This window comes from Notothenia rossii (assembly GCF_949606895.1).
Source record: "Notothenia rossii genome assembly, chromosome: 5".
NCBI lineage: Eukaryota > Metazoa > Chordata > Actinopteri > Perciformes > Nototheniidae > Notothenia > Notothenia rossii.
In genome coordinates, this window is record NC_136903.1 from 25,958,464 (window position 1) to 25,972,910 (window position 14,447).

At 39.5% G+C, this 14,447-nt stretch overlaps 1 protein-coding gene across 4 annotated transcripts in view; it reads left to right on the top strand.

Moving 5' to 3' along the window:
• The window catches only part of fgd4a (FYVE, RhoGEF and PH domain containing 4a), a 71,906-nt gene that overhangs the window by 30,485 nt on the left and 26,974 nt on the right, over positions 1 to 14,447 (top strand). For 3 of the 4 annotated variants that reach the window (XM_079682843.1, XM_079682842.1, XM_079682846.1), the window contains exon 2: positions 12,146 to 12,205. In XM_079682843.1, coding sequence (XP_079538969.1) covers positions 12,146 to 12,205 — 60 coding nt within the window. Of the gene's footprint in view, positions 1 to 4,944; positions 5,654 to 12,145; positions 12,206 to 14,447 lie in introns of those variants that run through there. The other variant, XM_079682844.1, reaches the window with a different exon arrangement.

Here is a 14,447-nt window from a genome sequence, read left to right on the forward strand (position 1 = left end):
AGTGTAGATACTTAGTGTCAGTATGTCACTAGAAATTCTAAGACGTTCTATTCTGTTTGAATACTTTACATACTTTGACAAGCTACACAAGATTGAGTCTTGTTTGCCTTTTTAAACATTTCAAACTTTAATGCTACAAAAGGCTTCTATGACTGACTTTCACCAATGTGAATGGTGAATGTAAAAATGTATCTCACATTACAAGTTTTGCTGTTGGCATTGCTGAATGTTTATCTTCCCAACAGAGTATCTAACGTTGCACAACGCTATAGCTACACAGAAGATGTGCTGTGGTGACCTAAGCTTTTTTTTTTTAACCCTACAAATTAAGAAATGCTTTTTCATTGTTGGTTCTAGCTTATTAGCAAGGTTTGCAAGTGTTTGCAGCTAACGTTAGAGCAGATAAACAAACCATTTTTTAGTTTTGGACACCATACCATACAAACCTGCATAAATAAGACAAAAAGCAATCGTGTAATTGTCAAAGCATCCCGAATTGGTGATGTGCATCCGTAACTGCGCTGCCAAGAAAATACCATCTTGGAATTCCTAAACTAATTGCACATATTTAAATGAGGTAGTATTTGTATAATCCTGCAGAGTTGGCCGATCTCTATGTAAACAAGCCTCTTAGCCAAAAAAATCAAATTCTCCATGATAATTTTTACTAGAGCTCCAAACATTTGTATAGAGTTTGTAGTAACTTTATCGGATGTATAGGGGGTGTCACCACAATACTTTTTGCCTCTGCACCACGTCTGTCAAAACCTGTGACTCGCAGTGAGATATTATTTGTATTTGTTTTTGCTTGCCATTGTTCTGCACACTGTGTTCTTGGCATAAAGGCAACATTTATAGTTTTTCACATGTGTAAACCTTTTATGTCATTACCGCATTATCTTGAAACAGGACAAATAGCGGTTGCAAATGATGCGCAATAGATTGTGCTATCAGCAACCAAAATCCGTTCTTTGTGAATGCACCCGACAGCATTGTTCTGACGACAGCCCCATGGACACCTCTCCAACATGAGCAGAAATCCATAGCTTGACAGCCCTGCTGGGCCAAGTAACGTGTGTTAAACTATGATTGGACAATTGATAGGTTTAGCAAAAAGGACAGTTGGGTGAAAGTTCTGAAACATAACCATTCATAATTTTACTGTTTTCTTAAGGCAAATGGTCAATTACCCCTCGCGCAAACCATTCAGAGTCACTGCATAACAGTTAGAAATCAGCTTCTGAAATGTTGTTGACAAGATATCTGTCCATCACAACCTTTTAAAAATGCCATGTGCTGTCACTCAAGGCCTCTGTTGTAGCTCTATGCCTCTAACTCGATAAGTAATACCAAGTGCATTTTGTGGTTTTCATCATCAGAAAACATTATAACCAGCATCAGATGAGTAACAACAACTCACTCATTGGCTTCAGATTTTGAGAACTTCTCATGGGGTTATTTTTGGTAATGTAGCTATATTTAAGTCATCAACTTTTGCTAAGCTGATGGGAATTTGAATGGCTATTTCTGTAAACATGATGCTTAAAATGGGTTGCATTGAATGGAAACTCGATTACCATTAAATACCCTCGGGGCAAGAGTCCTCTGAATAATGTAAATATGAGAGTGCAGCTGGTGTGCTTGAGTTTAGTCTAGTTTTAAACACACAGAGTATGGTCTTTCATGTCAGATAGATGTCACTTCCACATATCCACCCTCGATCTGTGCGACATTTCAAATCCATTTGGTTCAGTGTTATCATGAAAGAGCACGCTGTGAATAAGCACTGTTTTTCATTTATGAACAGCCCTGCCGGCTGGGGCTCAGTCAGACGTGCTGATTGGGTGGACGGGATATTGATTGACACATTTGGGCGCTCCTGCCCAGCAGCTGTGATCTATTATCCAAGGTAGACAGCCAGGTCATGGGGGTTTGAGGGGGAGATTGGGGGAAAGGAAGGTGATAAAAGAAAGAAAAGAGGCACAGAGGAAGTAAGAGAGATAAACGAGGAGAAAATGAATGTCGATGTTATCGCATTTTCTAACTCCAACATTGATCCTTTTCGCAGTACACAGTGATCACAGAGTCCCCTATCTCTACACTACTGTTTGGACCTCAATTATTTGTTCTTTCTGCTACTTAATCTATTTTTTTTACACATTCAATGTTTTGTACCTACTTGTGTCTTTGCCATATCCAGTCATGGTCATCATTTCTGGATGGTGATTCTCGCTGCAGTGACAACCATATATCTTTCCTTCTTTACCTCTATGTCTTGCTTTCTTTATGTTTTCTCTGAAGTAAGGACAGGAACTGTTTAGCAGAGGGGGCTGCTGTTCAGGTTCAGGATCACAGCAGGCCCACTTGGCCTGCCCTCATTAGACATGGGCCAGAGAGCATGTTCAGATCATGCTAAAAGCTTATCTTCACATGCTGGGAACAGTGACTGGAGCACGCTGCGAATCAGAAAGTGGATGAACATTTTCTAGACACGATGTACGAATTGTATGAGGCACATGTTGAAGTTAGTGGACTGTAAGAAGAACAAAGAAAAAACAAACAGCTAAACGTGTAGCTGAAAAGAAAGACTTTCTTGACAACACATGGCGTTTAATAAGGTAGATCCACAGGCTACTACTCAAATTAAACTCTGCAGCTCAAACAGAAGATCACTGGTGTTTTTCAACCCTTTAGACCAGGGGTGGGGAGCCTCCGGCCACCGGGAGACCATTTGATACGGCCCTTGAGTTAATTTATAAACACACACAAAAAAAAAAGATTAAAGAAATCTAGACCGCAAAAGAATTAAAAAAGCAAGTGCCTGTTTTTCCCAAGGTCAGGGTCCTTGAACACAACACGAGCCTATCGTGTATATGTCTCATCTGACAGGGGTGCAGTTCTGAAGAGAGCGACAGAACGTCGCTCCGGGACTTCAGAAATTGCAGTACCCATAAGGAGTCTTTAGTTAAAAGCCCAGTGGCGATCTATTCATCTGTCATACTGATCATACAGTCAATAACTTTGTTGTTATTAGCATCTGGTTAGCTAGCTATGCTAATGAATATAAGAAGCTTCTACAACCAGTGAGGTAAAGGCACATCTTTATAAAACAAATTGTTATTAATAAACAAGAATACAGTTTAAAGGGGGAGTGATTTGTAAAATATCCATAAAGAAAAAGTAAATCTGCTTCCTGTTCTGTTTCATATGGGTGTTGAGAGATGTATCCATAGATCTCTTAATTTTGCTCTCAAAGTGCACCAGATTGATGCTTTTGACTTCAACATTTAAAAAAATCTTCCCGTGGGAGCATGCCCCCCGGACCCCCCTAGAGGATGTTAGGTCCCGTCCCCCTCCCCACACTTAAATCATATCCACATGGATAGGAAACTAAATACATTTGCACACATCCTGTTTCCATATCTTTATGTTTTGGTGGTCATGCCACAACCGTGCACGTGCATGCATACGCGAGTCATGGTAAGATATCTGGATTAAGAGGTTGCTTTTTCTTTGCACAGCATGAAAGAAAGGCCAAATGAAAGGGCTGTGATTTTAGTATTTTTAAGCAGAGGTCAATCATTTGTACGGCCTTCGGAGGATGTTGTAAAAATTGAAATGGCCCTTGAGAGGAAAAAGGTTCCCCACCCCTGATTTAGACTTATGTGTATGTGCTACAAATTATAGGTAAACTATCGAGTAAGTAAAAACGATAAAGCTGCACTAATCCCTATTTTAAAACATTGGCTTTGTGCGGTTGTTATTTAGCAATGCCAAGTCTATCGCTAAGATGCTGTTTCAAAGCTCCAGAAAATGTGTGAAATCAGAGATTCACCCACATATATACTGTAGCATGAATGGAATTATCTTTTATTTCACAACCACCGTTTCCCGCCACTGTAAAAATGTGATTGGAGGTTGGCATTTGAGTTAGGCTACACATATATAATTTAAACTCTATAGTAGGTCAATGTTGTGTGTTACCAGCTTGTTGTTTGTTGTGGTAATAATAATTATAATCAATTAATCACATGACTATTAGTTTGTAAGAAGATTCACTCTAAGGGAGGAAGCCACAGCAAATCATCCTCTGACTCTGCAGCGTGTTGGTCACCTTTGGGTCCAACTTTAATGTTTTTGGCACAGCTTGCAGCTATCTTCAGTTAAAAATCTCTAAAACCCGCTGACCCTACCAGCTCAACACCAAACAGCAGATAGACAGTTAATGGAGACAAAAGAAAGTTAAAAGGAGAGTAAGTGTTGTACTTGTATTTCCATAAATGTAATGTAAAGACTGCTAAATTATCTTTTTTAACCATATAAGAGTGCATCACAGTACTGAAACGGTAGTTGGAGAGTAAACTACATCATGTCCATGTTCGCTCAGTGAACTGAAGACATCTGGTTGCCTTGACCACATAAAGGCTTTACAAGGCCTTTTAATTTTCACTCTATTATGTCTGTGGCAGAACACCAATAGCTCTTTGGTAATTGTCCATTACGGAGGGACAGAGGAAAAGGGAGAGGGACGCATCTGCTCTCATTCAATAGCCAATCTCACACTCACACACACACACACACACACACACACACACACACACACACACACACACACACACACACACACACACACACACACACACACACACACACACTCACCATGAACCTCTGTATGATTAAAGGGGTGTGACTCGGCATATTAATACATTCTGTCCTTTCCATTATTTATGAGTTACATCTGAATGGTTATCTCCATCTAGGGCAGCCATGCAAATGAAGCTGAGGTTACTTTGCATTCTTGCGTCCTTATGGACAGAATAAGTCTTTTTTTAATGTTTAATATATGATCTGGTTCATCATATCATTATAGGATGATAACTGCTGCAGACTCCCCTCTGTGATTTAGGTTTTAACATTTCAGAATCTCATTCATTTCTGCTTCAGTATATCAAGGCTGAGATTAGGTTAAAATTGGGCTTGGAGGTGGGGGTTGTCTAGCCAGATCTGAGCAATACAGTTAGGGATGCACTGGCACATGAGCAGAAAAAAAGATATTGTGATCATCATGGGAGAAAATGTGTTTAATAATGCGTCGTTGGACTGTTAGGCAGGACTGCAGATAGTTAAATATTAACTGTGACAGCTGGTTAATTCTAATCATTTTTACTTCCCTATCCTCCCCTCCTTCCTCAACCTTTCCTCACCATTGATTAAAAGGGTTTCCCCCCCTTTTTTTTGTCCCCCCCCCCCCACCCTCTCCCACTTTATCCTCCCACTCTGGGGGTGACTTTGTCCTTGACTGCTGGCCAACCCACCAAATCATTATTATGGAAATGGTTTAAAGGGACATCTTATAGGACGCCTCCTTCCTCCTCCCCTTCCTACGAGTCTCTCCCACACCTGGTGACTCTGGTTTCTTGGAAACCGGTTTGAACAGTGACAAAGCAGGTACTCCAAGGGTTTGATGGGTAAATACAGACATGAAGTAACCGGGCGACAGGGTAACTTGTGTTTTTAAAGAAACGGCTGTAGCTTCCTTTTCGATGTTCTGATTAAGCAGAGTTGAAAGGACATTCTGAGATGGATAGACATCGATTGGGTTACACTTACAGGACAGGGAAAACCCAGCTGTACTGGAGAGGAGTGCTACCAGGTAACTGTAGAGACATTTTTTTTCTCTTTAACCAAAAAAAGAGTACATCAGGAAAGTATAGTTTGTTTTGCTTTCAGTAAGGAGCTGTTTGTGGATCATTGAGACAGGAAATGGAAGAAGCCTGGCTTTAAAGCAGAAACTAACATACAGGTGCTTCCAGATGAGTGGATCAATCTGCATGGGTGCAGTCACCTTAAATAGAACATTTCAAACATGCAGATGTTCTGTCGTGGGGAAACTATGTTCATAATTAGTCACGACTTATAGGAAGGTGAATAACATAAAAGATTGTATTGCAGATAAGTTTAAGGTGTGGACTGTGTTTAGGGATAAGTACAGCAACGTTTTAATGCCCATTATCATGGTAATAAGGAAGCTTGATGTGTTTTTAATAGATAGGTACAAGGGAAAGGGTTGTATAATTAACTCATAGATATTATAATGGCACTTCCTCAGTTGATAACTTACATTAAGACATATTTGGGGGAGATTTCAAGCTTTATGAAATGTGATGTTTATATATAAAAATAAGGCACATTATCTGATTGAATAGGTTTAGAAGTGAGTTCATTTTTGGACATAAATCTGGTATTGAGAAAACCGTGTTCAAAAGTTATTGTTTCATTGTGTTAACATACTAAGGTCAATGCTTTTGGGGAGAGATTGTAGATGTTTGAAAGGAATCCCTTTGTATAAATTCCCAAAATAAGGAAAAAAAGCTTTTCATATTTTTGGGGGAATCGTGTGTTATATAAAGCACGCTATGAATGATATATGAATAAACCCCTATGTAAAACAATAAAGAAACAAATTCAATTAGAAGGGTAATTGCTTGTAAGTGCGAGATTTCTTGCATAGAGTATAAAACGGAAAATAATATAATGATAAAAGCCCTACCGTGCAGGGCAATAGTGCATTATCTAATGCTAATTTGTGCATGACTCACTCGTGGTGAATTTAGCAGACATAAAAATACAATGTTTTATTTCTACTAGTCTGAAAAAATACTTGTTATTGAAGCAAAATAGTCTAGGATCACCAAAATGGACCAGTGCATATTTGAGTCTTGTTTTTCTCTATGCACTTGCAGTTGAATACTTCTATTGTACAGTATTCTTATATTTCTGCCCTGGCTGGCATGTGGTTCCACTAAATACAGGGCATACGTAATATAAAACACGTCGCAATGTGAATAACAAAGCGGCTAGACGTCTTGAAGAACAGAGCGAACACTGGCAGCGACAGTAAGGGGATACAGATTTGATTTCACGTGTTGACAGAAGGTCAGATTCGGATCATTGCTTATTTGCTGTTGGACTCGCAGTCTCTCTTCTTGTTGCTATAGAAAGGATAAATGTAAACAGAGACAAGGATGCTGTCAACAGATGAGAGATCCTAGTTGGATAAAAGCGTAGATAACAACACTTTCCTTTGTGAGAAACCGTGTACATGTATACACACACTACTGAATGTTGTGTTAATTTCGACTCCACTTCGAGCGATAGAATTACTAACAAAGAACTACTAACAGAGCACTTATATACTAATAAAGGACTGGCTTATCTATAGCCAGTTGAGTGGGACTTGAAATGTTTGGCTCTATGAAACCTGATGTACTTATATGATTCTGTTTTCTTCAAGGTTGTATCTTCCTGGTTGAATGTACTTATTGTAAGTCGCTTTGCATAAAAGCGTCAGCTAAATGCAATGTAATGTAATGTAATGTCACAGCTCATTAACTGTCCTTTTGATGTCAAGGAGAAGTCGCCACTGAGCTTTTTATCACCCCCTTTCTTTACAGATTTATATAAATAACACATTTATTTTGGTATCAGAGTGAAGGCAACACATTTTCTTTAGTACCGGAGAAGTCAAAGTGTTAATTTGGAGAGCTGATTGGATTGCTGTGAGTATATCTGCCGAATTAGATTTTTTATTTCTCTTAACTGCCATTGTTGGAGGATTTCCTGCAATGTGCCACCTGTTTTAATGCATGTTCAATTCACTGTACTAATAGAGGAAACCCAAAGACATAAAGAAGGCAGATGTAAGACTTTCTTAGTTGGCAGCTTGTGATTTCAACATATGTTTGACATGACAGAAATGCATCAATACCTTTCCTGTTCACCTTCACCTGCAGTTTCTGTTGACTGTAACTGACAGTAAACCGGTATGAAAGACAGACATCAATGAAGAAAGTCGATGCTGCTTTCTCAACCTCTAATTTTTTTTCTAACGAAATGGAGAGTTAATTCTGATTCCTTTGCTTTTACACTGCCAACGATATTTTGTGAGAAATAAGCAAACCACACAAAATGTAATGTTGAAAGACACTTCCAGAACAAGCACACAGCTTACCTTTTCAGGTAAAAATAGCAATATGTAATTTCAAAATGTTTGTTTATTCAAACCTTTATTCAACCAGATTGAGATCATATACTGTATGTCTTTTTCAAGGGAGACCTGCAATTGCACACTTATTGTCTATCTACAGTGGGGCAAAAAAGTATTTAGTCAGCCACCAATTGTGCAAGTTCTCCCACTTAAAAAGATGAGAGGCCTGTAATTTTCATCCTAGGTATGATCATCCTCAACTATGAGAGACAAAATGAGAAAAAAAATCCAGAAAATCACTGTCTGATTTTTAAAGAATTTATTGGTAAATTTCGCATTGTGAGATGACACAGAATCAATAGGTACATACATCATGCCTCCATGATAAGAACTTGCAAAGATATTAACAAGAACAGACCTCAAAACATGTGGCGCTAGGTAGCTAAAAACGGCAAAATGGCTTACCTTGGTCGTTGTCTGGTCAAAACTGGTCTTCAATGGCATTAAAACGATAAACACGCTGCTGAAGTTAATCCATAGGTTAATCCAATGTGTATATGTCCCCTTGAAATTATTCCTGATAATCCATAAGCAATAAACCTGCTTTTCCATTTCCAGATGTCAGAGCGAGAGATAGGTTCGCTCTCATGCAAAACTGTGTGCCCATAGCATAGTTTTGACTAAACCTCTCTAAAAAGGTCAAATGTCACTTGTTTTGCATCAATCTTGATACAGGGTACTTATTATATGTTGTACTTTGAATTCCTAAAGCTTTTAGTCTACCTTACCATCATCCAAGGGTAGTTTTCACTATAAGTAAAAAAGAATTTTTGGACGGACACTATAATTTACAGTTTTCTACTATCTTCAATCGGAATTTTCTAAAAATAAAAAACATATATATTGATTCTGACTCTTCTACATCCAACTCACAGGTTTATCATTACTTTGAGAAAAAATATTATTAATTTAACCCTTTTAGAAGGGAAGATATGGTCATTTGTTCTGGGAATGTCGTTTTCGAGCCTGAGACCTGAAAAACAGGCTCAGTGCTTAACAGGTTAAGGTTGCTAGTTTAAGGTATCTTTTGAAACAGTCTCTTGTCAGTCACTTTTTAAATGTATTGAATTATTATAACAACAAGAATGGACGCAGCTCTGATTTTCATTATCAGTAATTAGACCTGGTAGTGAACTTTGTTTCACATCACTTTCAAAATCCGCTAACCACTGTGTGTTGACATGTCCATGTGATTTCTTTTAGCTGCCCTTTTGTGCTTTGGTCAGAGTTTTAGTAAACTATAACTCAGGATTATGGAATAAGAATAACAGGAAGTGAACATACAGGAAGAGGAAGTTCATGTCAGACCAGTAGCCTGACCAGTACACCAGAGTATGCTCGGGCTCAGTGTGTGGCTTATTTTTCAGTGTTGATATAGTAACACATCCCCCACTTTAGGAAACAATAGGCTTGTGGTGATTTAAGTCACATAGTCGATAACGGAAGGGGGGTAAAGTTGAGTTAAGGGGTTGTCTCTGTAAAGAAGTGTCTGATTTGTATGTGCTTTTTGTTAAGCTGCTTATGTGTGTCAGTTTATTCTGAATATGGAAGTTATATAACAGACTGAGGTTCAATCTTTGTACTGTAACGTGTGTGTGTGTGTGTGTGTGTGTGTGTGTGTGTGTGTGTGTGTGTGTGTGTGTGTGTGTGTGTGTGTGTGTGTGTGTGTGTGTGTGTGTGTGTGTGTGTGTGTGTGTGTGTGTGTGTGTGTGTGTGTGTGTGTGTGTGTGTGTGTGTGTGTGTGTGTGTGTGTGTGTGTGTGTGTGTGTGTGTGTGTGTGTGTGTGTGAACAGTAGGGTTGCCAGAAACTGCCCATGATCAAAATCGATTATTCTTCAGCCCTGGCGAATAATAATCGATTATTCGACCGACCGCCGCCGCCCCCCCCCCCCCCCCCCCCCCCGCGGGAGAGAAAAAAAAAAGTCAGACAAAAGGAGTTCCGTTGTTTGTTTCATTTTACTTCCTTGGGACTTGTAAGTTCGAAGTAGTTCCACGAGGAGTAACTCTTTTTACCTGCCGCTTTGTTCATCTTTAGTCGCACGTGTGAGGGAGAGGGGGGTGGGGGCGGGGTCGGTGTTTACAGTAAAACAAACTGGTGGTGTGACCAATGGCCATTTACAATTATAAATACTATTACTATTATTAGCATTAGTCTATATTTTGGTTGAAACTAAGCCAGAAAAAAAACAAAAAAACATAAATAATAATAAAAAAATATATAAATAAAATCGATTTTTAAAAATAATATTCAATTATGGAGACTGTAACGAATATTCAAATAATCACTGGCATCCCTAGTGAACAGCAGGCAGGCCTGTCATGAGGAGTCCAGATGGTGGGTGGAGAAAGCCCTCCTTTAATCCCCGAGCCAGGATATTATACCCCCCTACACACACACACACACACACACACACACACACACACACACACACACACACACACACACACACACACACACACACACACACACACACGTATCAACATCCTTGAAGGATATAAAGGTTGAATAAGTGTGTTTCTGAGAGGTGGGTGTGGGGGAAACCTGCTTCACTTTCTCACACACACACACACACACACACACACACACACACACACACACACACACACACACACACACACACACACACACACACACACACACACACAAATCTGTACCTCCTTTCGGCTTTTTCACGACCCCATACTGAGTTTGTCCACTTTTCCTTTACGTGGCATTATCCACACTCTATTACTACTGTGGTGATAGATCCAAACTGACAATGTGATAAATGCTGAGTGCTAGTCTGGTGAGTTAAAGGAAACACTGACAAGTGACACATGAACAGAATATAAAACTATGAATTCAATGACAATATCTGTGTAAATAAAGTCCTAGAATGTTGTTACAAATGCACACTTAATTGTCTCTCAAAAAACAAGGACATTTTCTTGCGATTGAACAGTTCACTTCAAGTTTTGTGTTAGAGTAATCAGATATTGTGTTCATTGTTGAAAGCCTAATTGTAGACGTTTTGCTAATATACAATATTTAAGTTATATAGAAACCTATGTTTGATCTATATACGCCACTGCAACCTTCACTGAGGCTCTTCCCTGTGACCGCCTTACCAAAAGTGAAACTAACAGTTATTGTGACCTCAGAAAATCCAGTGAAATACATTTTTCTATTCTCTGTTAACATTTCTCCTGCTAATATTTGATCATAAATTCGTATGCAGAGAGGAGGGAGGCTCCCCTTGCATAAAATCAAAATGAAATGTATTTAATGTCTGTAAAACATGTAAAGCAACATATAGCTATGCTGGAACTACTATCAGACCGTAAATTACAGCAGTTCTATGAGTTTATAATCTAATTATTGACTTTACCTTTTGTCCTCAATTACATTTGTAGGTTAATCACTGTTGTGTCATTATCATTATCACTGACAGTGAGTGAAGAGTTGAATAGAGTCAGGTCATGTTTGATTTGTACAGCTCTTATATTGTGCTGTGTGTGTCACTTGCACATGTTGCTGCATGTCGACATTGATCATCCTGCAGCTTTGATATTTCATATGAAATCAAACAAAGGGTGTGTGTGTGTTTGTGTCTTTTTATTTGTGTCTAAGTTTATGTGAGCCCATCATTGTTTTTACACCCTTTGCTATTTTCTCTTTAATCTTTTATGTGCATATTAAACGGCTGTGTTGAAAGAGTGTGAGCTGTCCCTACAGACTATGCCCTACATATCACAGACAGACTAATTAGAGTTTTCTCCAAGGGGCGGTATATTCTCCCTTTTCTTCACTCTCAAAACAAACACATGTCTACCCCTGATCTCGATAAAAGCAGTTACCAGAAGAGCTTTTGAATCTCTTCTCCCATCACGCATGTCAAGCATGTAGTCTCAGCTATTGGAGACTTCAAAATTGTATATTGCTCTTATTCCTCCACTCATTTTTATCTCCTCTGCACTAAAACTGAGTCTGTGCTTGTGTTAAATAAAACATGGGGTGGCTTGAAACAGCTCGAAGCTCCCGCCTCAGATGCGGGGGGGAGTATTCAAATATCTGCTCGTATTTCTTGTTATAGTGAAACGTGTGTTTTGTTGTTGCAGATAGGAAAGTCAAAGCTGATGAGGGTCCCTGCGTGGCGGTGAAAATCGAACACTCCAGAGGTAGGAAACATTGCTTTATGCCCGAACCCCTCCCTTCTTTAATCTCTTTCTTTTAACTTAAGTATGTATTATTTAGTTGCTGCAAACGCCTCTGGGTGTTTACTGTTTAATTAATAGGTATATATATCTTAACCGTGTTACAGTGGTTTCCTGTCTGCATTTGTGTTGCAGTCCTTCACTTAACTTGATCCTTATTTTGTGATGTGTGTGAGGTAGCGCAGCCACAAGCCAATTTAAGATGCAAAGCTTTGTTTCTTGTCAGCCGCCACCTCTGATACACAGCAGGAGGGCTGCACGTGTTTGCATTTCAAGTTAAATAGCGTGGTTAGAGTTTCAAAGTCCTTCAGTGCTTTCTTAACTTGACCAAATCAGATGATGTAATGAAAATAGGCTGCAGTGAAGACGAGGTGCCCAGAAGGGATGTAGGAGGATGCTGTGAAGGGCAGCATGAAGTCACCTCCCTGCTGCAGGGCGCTGAAGGAAGTTGCTGGCTTCGCCTCTATTTTTATATAGAACTCTCTCTCTCTCTCTGTGTGTGTGTGTGTGTGTGTGTGTGTGTGTGTGTGTGTGTGTGTGTGTGTGTGTGTGTGTGTGTGTGTGTGTGTGTGTGTGTGTGTGTGTGTGTGTGTGTGTGTGTGTGTGTGTGTGTGTGTGTGTGTGTGTGTGTGTGTGTGTGTGTGTGTGTGTGTGTGTGTGTGTGTGTGTGTGTGTGAGAAAGTGAAGCAGGTTTCCCCCACACCCACCTCTCAGAAACCCACTTATTTAACCTTTATATCCTTCAAGGATGTTGATACCTATGCTCTGGCTCAGTGTGTGGCTTATTTTGTGTGTGTGTGTGTGTGTGTGTGTGTGTGTGTGTGTGTGTGTGTGTGTGTGTGTGTGTGTGTGTGTGTGTGTGTGTGTGTGTGTGTGTGTGTGTGTGTGTGTGTGTGTGTGTGTGTGTGTGTGTGTGTGTGTGTGTGTGTGTGTGTGTGTGTGTGTGTGTTCACTTTTTCTAAGTTTCCCTTTACTGTGTCTCATTCGCTCCTCAAACCCATCTTTCCTTTCAATGCTCTTCCATCCGTCAGTCTGTGCTCGTATATTTTCATCATCATCTCACTTTCCGTCCTTGTTGTCTGTTAAACCCTTTTTTTCCTCACCTCCTGCCTTTAGTTCATCCCTGTGAAATAACTCCACTAGGTTCAGTTCTGTCTTCTCTCTATTCCCATGTCTCCACTTCCCCTATTACTTCCCTCCCACATTCTTTTTCATCCCTAAGGCAGTCCCCCGGGGCCCCCTGGTTCAAAGCAGACAGGGGTTCTAATCTCACACTGGCCCATGGATTAGATGGGCCGTGTTAATCTAAAGAAAGTCTGGGTAGTTTAACAGAAACAACTAATCCCCACGCCTGGTGGTAATGGTTGTGTGTCACCCTGTCTGTCACTCACACACACACTTTTTGTACCAGCATGGTAGACGCAATGAATGCTGTGCAGAGCCAGACACGTGCTGTTATCTCATTGAGTGAAGTAGGGCCCTTACATTATAAACAGTGTTTTGTGTGTGGTCATGTAAGGTGGGAAGCAGCCGTTCGAGTCACTTTGTCATTTGCGTTACTCTTTAAATGGTCTTTTGGGTGTTACCTCATTTCTTAAAATTAATAAGAAAACAGGTTTCCTTAATTGAGAGATCCAGTTTAATACTGCGGGAGAAACCTGGCTTCCTCTGCCATGCATGAATGTATTTATGTTGAGGTAGAGAGAAAATACATGAATATACTCAAATGTACAAGGCTAATAAATCAATTTTCCAGCTACACAATTCGTTAATGGTGAAATGTAACCATATTCGACTGAAGAACCTATCCTTTAATTGAGGAATGCTTCACCAAAAAAATTATTATTTGTTTTGCAAATACACATACCATGTGTTATCTTAATTTCTATCTTAAATCTAGGAAAACAACAGTTTTTTTCTGGCTTGCCTAAACGGTGAGCAAAAATAGAAAAAAGTATTTACGAATTGACGGAAATGGGATTGCTTTCAACAACAATATAAAAACATAATTATTTTTATAAACGCCTTCAAAATTCCTTTGGCACAATCGGAGTATTATTTATCCTGTAAAAACACTTCCCAAACGCATGTATTTTCACTGAAACCCTGCCATCTAAAACATTCAAGGTTCAAGGTTCTTTATTTGTCATACTAACATAGCTACAGAGTAGTTATGTCGAAGAAAATCTTAGGTCACAGGCTCCTC